At 39.6% G+C, this 13,616-nt stretch overlaps 1 protein-coding gene across 9 annotated transcripts in view; it reads left to right on the forward strand.

The window, feature by feature from the left end:
- The window catches only part of Kcc (solute carrier family 12 member kcc), a 78,843-nt gene that overhangs the window by 41,727 nt on the left and 23,500 nt on the right, over positions 1 to 13,616 (forward strand). Inside the window, exon 1 of one of the 9 annotated variants that reach the window (XM_077419871.1) lies at positions 7,760 to 9,478. The exons of the other annotated variants lie outside the window; for them this stretch is intronic. Coding sequence (XP_077275997.1) covers positions 9,406 to 9,478 — 73 coding nt within the window. The 5' untranslated portion in view covers positions 7,760 to 9,405. Of the gene's footprint in view, positions 1 to 7,759; positions 9,479 to 13,616 lie in introns of those variants that run through there. 9 annotated transcript variants of the gene reach the window in all.

Here is a 13,616-nt window from a genome sequence, read left to right on the forward strand (position 1 = left end):
CAAACATTTTATTTTATATACTAAATAGAAGGAGAGAGAGAGAGAGAGAGAGAGATTAACGAAAATATTTTTTAATATATAACAAATATCCAATTTTTTATGCCAATATGGATAAATACTCTGATACAAAAAGAACTTGTTGAAAAATGTTGAAATGCAATGTTTAAAAAAATATAATGAAAAATTGGAAAAAATTATGTAAAAATATTTTATGGTCCTGAAAGAATTTAAAAAATGCTCTCTCGGGCATTACTTCCGACAAAAGTTTTATTTGTCTCTGTTAAAATGTCGGTTAAATGTTAAAATAAATATAACTCGTACTGAATAAATGTGTAAAAGTAACATTCGATGTTTATATTTTAGGAGTATTATCGCAAATAAAATATTTTTTCAAACAATTTTGATTTATTAAAATAATTTCAGATGAAAGTTGTGTAATATTAAGTATATTACGCATACGCAATAAAGAGAGATAGCGAAGGATCTTTATCTCGATAAACTTTCGAACTCTTCATTTTCCACGTTTCCGCGCGGCTAAACGCTCAAATAAATAGGGTTTACACGGAAAGCCTTTCGAAATGAGAGTTAATTCTGCTTCTCGACACGCGGTTCGCGCACTACCGCGACACGCGGGGCAGGAGAAAGACGTGAAGAGGACGAAGAGATGAAACGAGCGCCGAGTTTATCCCCGAGTCGGGGGTGATGCGCGCGCGAGGCAGAAAGTAGGGCAGTGGGTGAGCGCGCGCAGCGCGCATCCTTCACGCTTGCGTAACGTAACGTTACCCCGGCTTTTACGTCATCGTTCACCCGGGAATGACGTCATCCCCAGGCTGTCGACAATCCCCGCTTGCCCGGCATCTTTCGCCGCCGCCGGTGCCTCAGCCACCATAAACTCGCCGTACAAGTCGGCTCTCCGCGCCCTTCCATCCGTCCGCCCTTAATGACGTATAACGGCACGGGTGAGACACCCTTCCACGTCCCGGAGAAAATCGAGCGGGTTTATAGCTTTCTTATAGATCATAAGAAACTTGTTCAAGATGCACGCTAAAAGTGTGAATCTAGGGAAGCCTTAGATTCGAATCGAGAATTGGGATACGAAGTATTTTCGGGATTAATACTTCTTCTCGTTTACTTTTTATTTAAAGACATTTGACGAACTCACAAACATATGTCTTTAACAAAAATTTCTCCGGTCTGAGTCTACTCCGACAACATTGAACTTTAAATATTTTTGTAATTGACTCTCTGATTCTCTGAAAAATTAAAAAGTTCCGTAGGAAAGTTTATTTAAGATTATAGAAAAGATCATTGTTTATTATAGAAAAGAGATTTCGTTGTCTATTTTTAATATCTGATGTTTAATCATGATACTTTAGATAATAATCAATCATTTTAACGAAAATAATTAAGAGTTATCAAATAACTTATAAAAATAATAAGAATAAAATCACAATTGCAGCACAAAAATTAAAATTATTCAACAAATAGTATTAGACAAGTATTAGTATTAGATAAGTATTAGAATATAAATTATCCACGTCTAATTTTTTTCTATAAATTCTTATTTGATCTGAAATCTATTTGCGCTTATTAGTTATTTCCGCGAAAAAATTCTTATTTGTTTTTTTATGTTTATTATCTGAATAAAATCACGTCCGGCATTATTTTCTATTAATTAATGTACCAACGAGATTTCTTGACGCGCTAACGTACAATATTGGCACTTTTATATTTGCTCCTCGTCAGCGATAAAAATCGAACAGCCAGCGCTACGATTCGTGTAGACCTGTTCGTAACGCGTCCAAAGTTTCTGCCCTATATTCTGCTCGTTATCCCGAATACTCCTCAGCATCGCGGTTTCACACGAGCATCGTGAAGAGTGGCACGCGGTAACGCCTCTCACGGTTAAATTATAGCCAACTCTTTCGCAGAGAGCAACCGTAATATCCATCTTTCGGTTTTCGCCAATTATTTTTCGCGAGCAGCTCGAAAGAATTTTTAACCACTCTCACCATTTGATTCCTTATCTCTATTACTTCCTATTATCTCTCTCTATTTCTAATAATCTTACCTGGATAATTTATTACGGCAAAAAGCATACTCTCCAGGGTTACTTAGCCTCTGGGAAAATAACTTTGCGCTCTTCCTTACTCTGGAAGGAAAAGCTAAGATCAAACTTTAATAGTAATTACTTAGCTTGTAATTTTTTTTTTTTTGAAGAATTTGATAATTTACTCTCTAATGATATTCTAAATGATTCTTTCAATGTGAGACAGAGTCATCAAGGACGATCACTTATTAATAATCGATGTCATAAATCGACCACTTCGTACGACAGTTCTAAAAGCGGTAAATTATTAGTCGCTTAAAGATAATGACACAACGGGATGGCAGTTTATGTGAACATCAATTTAAGTGGAGTGAACTTTAAATAGACGTCAGTAGTTTAGTTTACTGACGAATTAATTCCTGGGTGCATTTCACTTAGCAAAATTACTCGACAAGAGTTGCACACAGATTTTCTCCATCGATCTCTCTTCCTTTTTCTCTCTCCTTTCCTTCTTTTCTTTTCCTTCCCCCCCTCTCTTTCTCTCTCTCTCTCTCTCTTTCTCTCTCTCTTTAGGAATCTCCTAGGAATGCAAATTATCCACTGAAAATTAACAGGATTTGAGCTTGAGATTAAATAAACTCTGATCTAGTGTTCGTGACATACTCGCAACGTTGTTGTACGTGTATATTGTCAACGTATGCTTATACAATATGAATTTATTCCACCGCGTTACCATCATGCGCAATACAAGTTACACAAATTGGTTTGGAGATTTAACACGGTGAAATTGATATCGATCCTTTATTTTATTACGACGCAAACATCTGACGATTGTATATAAACGGCACGGCGCACGTGCAATTAAAATGTGACATATATCAGGATCGTTCAATTTTTCGCAATTTGGTGGTGAATCTCTGTGTTGCGCGATGTTTCGTGTTACGTGCTACTAATTTACATTGTTACATGTATTACGCTAATGAAATAATAACGGAATCGGCAATTACAACATCGCGTGCTCGCTCTGCTCGAGTGAACTTTAAATTTTCCCTCGGCGCGGTCAGATTGTCCATAATCGAATTAGTTCGCTCCACGTGTTCTGCAAACTCTTGTCGAAAATTACGAAGGTCCGCTGCAACTCATTCAACGTTTCCCGATATAGGTGCACCGCATGTTGTATCGATCGCAGCGACCATCGCTATTCCGCAAAATTGTGGCTATTTGCAATAGAAATCCCAATATCATTTTGGGGTCGTGTCTTTTATCATTTAATATTCTACTCCGGGGAGTCACTAAACTACTAATAAATTGCCGACGTTGCAAAATTTAAACTAAGATTTAAGGTAAGAAATAAATGAAGTACCTGTATTTTTCTTTTCATTTTTTGTTTTTATGATAATCTTTGTAAGAAATAATTCCGGATATTTCATACAACTAAAAATACCAATTTGTAAGTAAAATGCGAGGGAAGCAACATTTTTTCTTCTTCAAATATAAAGTGGTTTACATAGAAATTCGCTGTTAGAAATAAAAGATGCGGACCATGCGGAGTTCAACTCGAGTTATTAAGTCACTATATTTTTTGTGTACAGAAGTGGGAATAAGAGCTACGGAAAGTCGAAACTTTTATTTGAATTGCTTGGTACAATATGCAGCTTGATGGCTCGAATCTTTATGCGGCTTCAAGGCGATTCACCGTCTTTACGATAATTCCGCACGAGAAGTTCCGGCGAACAGAACTTTGCCATCAGTTTCATTATCTTGCTCCAATGAGTATTTCTTTATCGTGTGCCGGCTTTGCTGCTGTGAGAAACGCACAAAAATCGGTAATAACGTTTTAACGATTGTATCTCGCAGCGAGATGCACGTAGGCGGTTTTATGCGAGCATAAAACGGACTCTCCCTCTCCGTCTCTCTCTCTCTCTCTCTCTCTCTCTCTCTCTCTCTCTTTCTCTCATATATTTTTCGAAAACATGCCATTCGTCACTGTATGTACAGGGAACGGCACATAACATCGCTTTAATTAAGCCCGTATACATGAAATACATGAAATTTCACAACTGGGTTGCACGCTCGCTAATTTACTCGAACGTGCAAATTTTAGCACCGCCGCTGTTGTGCACGGGTTAAATTCGCCGATTTGTATCCGTATACGAAACGTTAAATTTAAGTACTGTTGCGTTATAAATTTCCTACAATAATGTTCTGGAGTCTGCCTGCATTAGGTCAAGTTGTTATCTTATTTTTCTTTTTATATAAATACATAAGATGGCCCAGATTTCTCTTACACTGTTAAATTTGTAATGTCAAATTATCAATTGTGTGAAGTGACTCAATTTGAGTCATTTTTAAAACCATTCCTATAGGTCGGCACTGCCCCTATTCAATATGTCGTTAATTTAACAATGTTAAATTTTAACTCCATTGGTTTAGTCTTTAACAATGTTAAAAACTAAACCAATGGAGTTAAAATAACACTGTTTTGTGTTAAAATAATAAATTTTGACACACAGTAATTAATGGTAGTTAAAAATAACAAAATGTTATTTAATTCAGGATATTGGTTTAAATTTCATCCTTTAATATTTAACAGTGTAGGCTCTCTATATTGTCAATGATCTCATTGATTAATTTGAAATCGATCATTCCTTAGTTAATCTAAAGAAAACTACGCTTAAATTTTAAAAACTTAACCCTTAAATGCCCCGTGGGGTCCAGCGGACCCCAGACCCTTTAGAATAAAATGTTTTCAAATGTTCTTGCCAAAAATGGAGCTCATGCTCCCATTGATGATAGTTAAGTGATTCACCTACCCGTTTGTACACTTACAAGGGAACGGTTGGAAGTGTCCCTACCCGATTTGGATGCGCTTTGGATATGTTGTTGAGCATCAAAAAATATTAGACACGTATTTTTTTTGCGGCGTATCTCGACAAAAATAATAGGTGGGTGTGGGGTTAAATTAAAAAGTTTGACATATTTCAAAAATGTGATTACGCTATTGTAAAGAGCACAAAAAACCATAAACCTTTTTTTATAAAACTCTTTTTCATACGCCTTATATTTTCGAAGATATTCGCTAAAAATTATAATTTTGCGAATATCCCACACCCACCTATTATTTTTGTCGAGATACGCCGCAAAAAAAATACGTGTCTAATATTTTTTGATGCTCAACAACATCCAAAGCGCATCCAAATCGGGTGGGGACACTTTCAACCGTTCCCTTGTTAGCAGTACTCAGTTTACTTAATTTTTTATACTATGTTGAAATTGAAATTTTAACAATATAAGCATTTTATTCTTTTTTCTAAGCCTTGAACAACATTGAAAAAAATTTTCATAACTAAAGATCAAAAAATCAATGAGTAAGGTGACATTTTTCATGCTAGAGTCTTTTAGATCCCTCATGTCATTTACGAGATTCTTGAGAGGTGTGGCATTTAAGGGTTAAGCGGATGTCGCGTATCTTTTTGTTAATTTTAAATATTTTAAAGTTCTCGAGCTTCTATAGCTTCTAAAATCTAAGTTATAATTTCATAATATCCGTTTTAAGTAGAATAAAACAGACAGTCAGACTGTAATCGAATGGTCCGTATATGAATGAATTAACTCTCTATTATCTTTTGCTATTTCGTAAAAACAGTTATACCAGTTTGTTGATATCGATGAACGTTTTTCGATGCAAGTCAAATTTGCCTGAGCTCTCGGGACGGTTCCTATTATTTTTGAACTCTCGTATTCGATTCCCGGATTCTCGGCGCGCCTCGCTATTCGGCTTGCTAGTTACGAACGGCGAGAGATAGAGAGAGAGAAGAAAAAGGGGCTACTTTTAAAATTCATATGTCGACAGCGATAGTGGATAATGCTTGAGGAAGACACCGGTGCTGTACTGCATCAAAATTACGAGCGGTTAGCTCTCTTTTACTACTAATGGTATAATAAAATTATATTATAGTAAAACTGCGCCATATTATCTGGTGGGAGTTAGCTACCGCAGGGCATTTTAATTTCAGCGATATAATTTTCATTGTCCCGTGAGTCACTCTTGTATACGTCATTACGTGAGGCAATGTTATCTACTCGACATCAAAATGCAGTGAGAATAATTTTGTCGTTGCATTCTAGAATACGCACGCGCGCGCATGATTTCTTTTTCTAAAGGAAATGAAACTTCCTAAAGAAGAAAACTTGAAAAATACATTATTAAAAGAAAACTAAATAATGAAATTTTTTATATCTTTTATATTTTTATTGTTAGTGAAAATGTGCGTTAGAAAATATGAAATCCGAGATTACTTTAAATGCGTGAACATCATCTTCGGCATATTATCACGCTCTCAATAATATCACCACTCGTAAGTACACGAACGGTGCTTTGCATAACGGAAGGATTGCGAACGGTTGTGAGATATCACCTGGGTCTCTTTTCCTTTTTTTTATATCGCAAAGCTCCGCTTAAAGCTGGTATTCCGATTTAAAGTAGGGCTTTAAACCTCGGTTTATGTGAACATCCCGTAGGTGTGAACATAAATAACCGGCGCTGCGAGTGTGGAGCCTTTTTTCTTTTTCGCGCACACATGTATTTACGGGATAGAAAGAGAGAGAGAGAGAGAGAAAGAGAGAGAGAGAGAGAGAGAGAAAAGACATGTGTCTTGCGTTCGTCGAATAATGTTTGAAAAAAATCACGCAATCGCGATCGCCGTAAAGCGTCGACATGTCTTTACTCGCGATACTCGTGCAAAGACGATCTATTTGTATCGGAATCACAACAGGCACGATAAATCCCGCTCTTATTTTAATGTCGATAATTCGTATATGTCGCGTGTTCTTATTCCGCTCTCATCTCATGAGAGAGACAGACAAATGAATTCGTCGCGCGGCGGTTTGCGAATATATGCGAGTGTGCTGAAAAAAAATTGAAATTAAATTAAAAATAAAGTTTAAGGGCAAATTGGAAGCATTTTTTTTTAGTTTTGTTTTGTCCGTTCTATGCGGAAAAACTAGGTCGACGAAAACTGTTTTACTCGACTTCATTGTCCCTTGCATTTCTTTCGAGAGAGACGAAACCGTGACCCGCTTTCGCATCTCGCACGCATTCAAATCCGTCGTAAGTGTCCGGCCAAAAAACTTGGGTGCCCTCCGCCAGCTTCGTATACGCGAGGAGCGTGGTCCGACGAGATAACACTGGCGGGAGGAAGAGGACGGCTGATAAAAGAGGCGACCACCTAATAGAAAAGAGGGAAAGAGAAGAAAAGCAGACCAGGGTAGAGAGAGAGGAGGCGAGCGCTTGCGGAGCAGCATGATGAGAGGAGAATGGGGACGAAGGTGGGTAGCATGGACCGAAGAGAGACCGAGAGGGCATCCGCAGGACGGATGGTCAGGGAGGCGGAAGGAGAGCACGCGGGGTGAGCGAGGGGAACATCCCCGGGACGCGCAGGCGCCGTGCGAGGGTGGAAAAGCGGGTGAGAGCTGCTCACTACGCCCGGGACACCTCGCGGTCCTCCGACGCGAGAGGAGCGAGGGGGGGCGCGTGCCGAGATGAAGCGAGACAGGAAACGCATCGTGGCCGCGGGGAGTCAGGAGGAGAGAGGAAGATCATCGAGAGGAGAGGGCGTAAAAGCGCGCGCGCGCGACGACGAAGGGGCGCAGGGGGAGAAGGAGAGGAACCCCTGGAAAAGCCGGGGAGAACGCTTTGTCGCCGTCACCGACCCCCTCGCAGTAGCGCGCGCGCGGCAGTCGACGTTTTCTGCGAGGGAAAGCCGCCGTCGTGCGAGTCAGCATCGGGCGATCGTTGCACGCTCGGCACGTTGAAGCGATCAGCGTGTGAGGAGAAAGAGCGAAAAAGAGAGAGAGAAAGAGAGATAAGAAAGAGGGAGGAATGAGATTGGAAACGCGCGACGAGTGAGGGAGGAACGGAGGGAGATTTGGTCCAGGAAGAGACGCGCAAGGGTGGTGACCCGTGACTCCGCAACGCGCCGGAGAAGGAAGCAGCCAGTACGTCCGACACACCACGGATTATACCACTGCGCTCAGCTCAGTAGCGACTGTCCGCGATCTAGTCAGCCGCGGCGCAGTAGCTACGCTCCGCGATAGTCAGACGCGCGCTGCGCTCCCGCTTTCCTTGGTGCGCCGTCTCACCGTCTGGTCTCCCTGGTGCCGTCCCGGTCGCAGGATCCAGGATCGCATCGCGGCATCGACTGGTCCTAAATATCAATCGCGGTGGCACGGTCTCAACTGTCTCGTTTTATTTATTAGACGATTGATATCGAGTCTCGAAGAAAATCTAGAGACGTGACTCGATCGCGTGCGTATCTGTGTGTATACGTGTGTTTATTGTGTGCAGCGCAATCGCGCGATCGTTGATCGGCAAAGTACTTCCCGGTCGGTGGGAACCGCGACCGACCGACCGACTGATCGATCGAACGTACGTACGTACGCCAGCGCGCGTGAATCCAGCCGAACCTAGTGATCTCGTGACCTTGTGACACCGCCTGCGAGAGAAGAGGGGGGAGGGAGGAAGAGATGCACCCGCTGAGAGACTGAGAGCGCCCGCCTCGCGGCCGTACGCCGCTCTCGCCACCCGTGTCGCGCGGCTCGGCGCACGGCTCGGCTCCTCCCAGATCGCGAAAGGGTTGACGAGAGGGATCGAGGCGGAAAGTAAGTCGCGCGGAATTTGGCGAACCGTCGTGCGAGAGGAGCGCTCTCTGGCCTCTTCACGAGTTTCCACGTCTTCTTCCACACCTGAAGCGTTTCCACGGGATTTCAGAGATCAAGATCGATATTGAGCGTTACCGATCTATCCGCGGCACGAGATTTCCACGTTGGATTGTTGGTACCATAAACAACCAGTAAAATCTGTGCAATTGCAAGATACTCGAAAATATAGACCCCAAATCAGCTAGATCCCCCATCGATCGCATACCGATTTTGTGATCCTGTATAGTTCAGTTAAATCATCATTCCTGGCAAATCGAGAGGATAGATCATCGAATTTTTTCGCTCACTTTTTGCCAAAAATTATTGATCTCGTACAACGGGGTTCAGAACGATCATCGATCGGGATTTCGCAGAGATCGACGTCGCAGCGACCGATCTTACGCGTAAATTAGGGTAAAAGTGCAGTTTCACCTAAAACTTGTATCAAAGTAATCGGTACAAATAAAAAAAAAAAATTTACGACGAGAGACATCCTGCGGGAAGAGGATCCTGCGACGATCGAGATAAAGATCCTGCAACTCACGCGGGTGTCGGAAAAGCGTGGACGGCACTGAGCTTTGGGTGGCAGCTGGAAGAGGGGGCCTCGTGTTTCCCACCCCCGGTCGGTGGAAAATCGAAGACGTGTCGAAACTACCATGAGCGAGGGCACGCCGAAGTCGCAGATCAAGATCGTCGTGCCCGACGGTTCGCCAGCACGTCCCCAAGCTGGTACGCATCATTGCATGTTCCCCGACACCCCCTTAATTCCGCTCCGATCCGCTCAACTTCCGCGTGCGCAAAATACGTCAAAATTGCCTTCTACAAGCATGAAAGTATACAGATTTGAAGTAGGGCAATAGTATAACAATTAAAGTAATTTAAATCGACCTGACTGGCAATATATATAACGTCTTTCCGATATGAACATTGAAAAACTGTGAGCCAACTTGGTTTGTTGGATTCACACAGCACTTTTTTCAGATCAATATCGAGACATTATTAATTTTGACCATAATAATACCATAGGGCAATAGTATCTGGAAAAATTTCTCAGTGTGTATAGGTTAATCAATTATAGTATGTCTTGATGAAAATAGAAGTTTACTATTTATAGAAAATAGAAATAAATATATAGCAGTATAGTAGCAGATAAAAATGAAAAATGTAATTCTTTTATTAGAAATAATGCATGAAATTAGAAATTGTATGAGCTGATTTGATGTATGTTTGAAAAGAAATGTTTGGCGCGCGCAAGACGCTATAGCAAAATTGTAGATCATTTTCTTTTTTAAAGACTTTATCGACTTTCTGCGAGTGTTTGCATATTAATAGCCGTTACTTACCGTCGTGAAATATGGGCGTTGGGTGGGCCATGATTGCGAAGAATAATCGAGACTTAAAAAGAAACTTTCTTTTTTTGTTGTTCGTGCGAGTGATGAGAAGCGGCCACTCTGTCTTATTCTGTCTCGCCGTTAATTGACTCAAGGTTATCCTTTTGCATGTACACATACACTACATATGTCACGCGTGTACGCAGCGTGCCTCTTCGCTCGATGCAAAGTCGGTTGCTGACTGTCGCCGTTTTCGTGACATCCGCTTTACGACACTGAAGGAGAATCACTGACAAAGTCGCTTTTTACAATAGGGAATTTGCATGAAAAAAATATTACATTTTTTTTGTTTGTAATTTAAATATACGTTATTATAAATTTATTTACAACAAAATTTTAAATTTTAATCAATAAATAGGTATTCAAAAATGTAATTAAATTTTAATAATATTTGAAATTTTCTGTGCTGTGAGAAAACGATTTTGATTGGCCGACAAGTGCATGACGTCACATTGCAATAGTCTCAACTCTCCGTCTGCTAGGCTGCGTTTGGAAACGTCACCCGAGTGCACACGAGTAGGTATACTCCCTTCTCTTTCTATCTCAGCGAGTTATAGGTTATGTCAGCGTCAAACGGGAAGATTTTATTTGTATTCTCACGTTTTTATCTTGAGGTACATAAAAAAACAGTTTACCTGGTGTTTTAATAACAGTACTTTTACATAAAGGTACAAAACACGTTTTATGTGTGTGTCTTTGCTTTACTCATTTTTTAAAATAAATGATTGTTTCAATGGTTAAAAGTATTACTTTACTGCGGTGTGACGTCACACGGCGTTCGGAAAGACTCGGTCGTTTCCGGACCGTTTTCGGCATTTCAAAAATAATGCAACATTTTATTATTTATTTTCTCGGTTATTTTGCGTTAAAAAATTACGGGAAAAAAAGACAATTAAAAGAACATACAAATTATTTAATGCAATTTTTAAAAAAAATCACGCAAATTCCCTATTGCATTTAACTATTATCTTTACTCTGCGACAGTCGCGAGTGATCGGTTCTTGCAGATAAAATTTCCAAAATTTGAGATTTTCCATCGAGGAAAGCGACGTTTGTGAACCTTCATGCGAGCTTAAAGCTGTCGACTCGCCAATTCATTAGTGTGATTAATGTTAATTTAGGCCTTGGGACATTGTTTTAATCACGCAACTTGAGTCACAAAATATCTTCCCACCCCATATTAAAAAATATATAAGTTATATTAAATATAATAGCAGTTCGAAATGAAATGTAGATGCTGAATTCAAATTGAAAGTAAAGTTTTGATTGTATCTTAATATTTCAAAGCATAATAAAGAATCAGTTTTCCATGGGAAATAGTTTATTAATAATGTAAAATTTCCTTCCGGTGAGCTGGAATATAAGGAAAGACTTTGAGATAGAATCTACCCTCCCCCCCCTCCCTCCACTTGTCAGCCACTTGTTATGAGTTAGGATCTTACACGTATCAAATTTTCCTCGCTCACGGATATCTATATCGTTAACCTATCCAGACAGCTTGTCTAAAATATGTGATAAATCTGAGATTTATTTTCTTTAGTTAAAATATTTAGATACTAAAAAAAATTTTGATTCATGTTTGATCACAGAAACTCCATTCTCAGTTATGAAATTTCAGAGATATATAGATAATCATGTTATTTGTTCGATCATTTATCAAGAGTGTTTTAAATAATTATATTTCTATATAATTTAATCTTATACTGCAGATCATTTTTTGGACATATATTAATAAGTGACACAGTTTTATCAAAAGATTAATATATCACTTTTTAGCAAGCGCATTAATGTAGACAATATATATTTAACGTTTTTTAATATAATTATTAGTTTTATTTTACTTATATAGTCGTGAATTGGAGCAGACATTATCTATAAAACAGAAAGTATCTCGTTTTACTCGGCTATATACGTAAGATCGTAAATCTGATTAGGTCCGCGCGCGGATTGACACTCGGTAGTAGATAAAGGGAATGAAAGTATAAAGCTTCACTTTACTAGACGTCAGACAATCGGATCTATAGGAAGCTTTCGACATTAAAAACACGGGGATACTCCGTGGACATGCTTTCTCTCTGTCTCTCGTGTGCACTATCGATTCACCTCGCGGCCTTGTGCTTAATTGAATTAGTATCGGGCTAAAAAAGGGTGACCTTGAGTCAATTAACGGCGAGACAGAATAAGACGGAGTGGCGCTTCTCACCATTCGCACGAACAACAATAAGAGAAAGTTCCTCTTTAAGTCGCGATTATTCTTCGCAATTATGGCCCACCCAACGCCCATATTTCACGAGCATATCCGATGGTAAGCTTAACGGCCATTAATATGCAAACACTCGCAGAGAAAGTCGATAAAGTCTTTAAAAAAGACATTAATCTACACTTTTGCTTGTAGTGTCTTGCGCGCGCCGAACATTTCTTTTCAAACAACACATCCAGCTCGTAAAATTTATAACTTTATTATTTCTGATAAAAAAATTTGTGATAAAATTTCGATAATTTTATCACAAAAACCGATCACTCGCGACTGTTGCAGAGTAAAGAACGGTTAAATGCAATTGTAAAAAGCGATTTTGTCAGCGCGTCTTCTTCGGTGTCGCGAAGCGAACGCTGAAAACGACGACAGTCAGCAACCGACTTTGCGTCGGACGGAGGGGCACGTACGTTGCATACACGCGTGACATATGTATGTACGTGTGCATGCAAATGCACATTGAGACAAGGGAGGTAGCGTTCTTTGATCAGCAGAACGTGAAGCATTGCTCCGAATACTCGGCAGTAACGACGATCAAAGGTCAGAGTTCGTCTCGCGAACGACATCCGAGCGGCGCGCGTAAAGCTTGCGATTTGATCCCAATTTTAAAGTCAGTTTTGACTCAACAATCTTCCGAAACATAAATGGTAAAACGTTATTATTGGTTTTCTTCAATACGCTGTTACATTCAGAATAAAATAACTCAATAATCTATTTGTAAAATTCGCTTTTTGAGACTAAATCTTGTAAGATACTTAGAAGATTCATGGAAATCGCAGAAAACAATAACTGTTTTGTTTTGCGAAATCGTTTTACGTTGATAGCAGTCGATTACGTTGTTTAGCAGTCCTGCAAGGGAAACCTTGTAAAATTAAATATATTTATGTCATTATTATTCTGCTTTTGCACAGTGTACACGAATCGAGAAAGGGAATGAATTAATATGTGAGGTAAAAAATGATTGAAAAATATAAGTATAATATAATTTATTTTGTATCTATTTTATACCATTTATATATATATATATATATATTTAGTTTATTACAACGTAATATAATATAAAATACCTAGCTTAAACCCGGCTCGTAGCTCGAGCTTTGATGTCAAGGGGATAAAATCTGTGGGGTTATCCGTGGTAGCCTATATTTTCCAGAGAGGTCCAGAGAGTAATGATGCAAAATTTGATCCAAATCGGTCAAAGGGCTTAGGGGTTAACAGGCAC

This window comes from Temnothorax americanus, unplaced genomic scaffold, assembly GCF_048541705.1.
Source record: "Temnothorax americanus isolate GAGA-0224 unplaced genomic scaffold, ASM4854170v1 Scaffold6, whole genome shotgun sequence".
Lineage (NCBI taxonomy): Eukaryota > Metazoa > Arthropoda > Insecta > Hymenoptera > Formicidae > Temnothorax > Temnothorax americanus.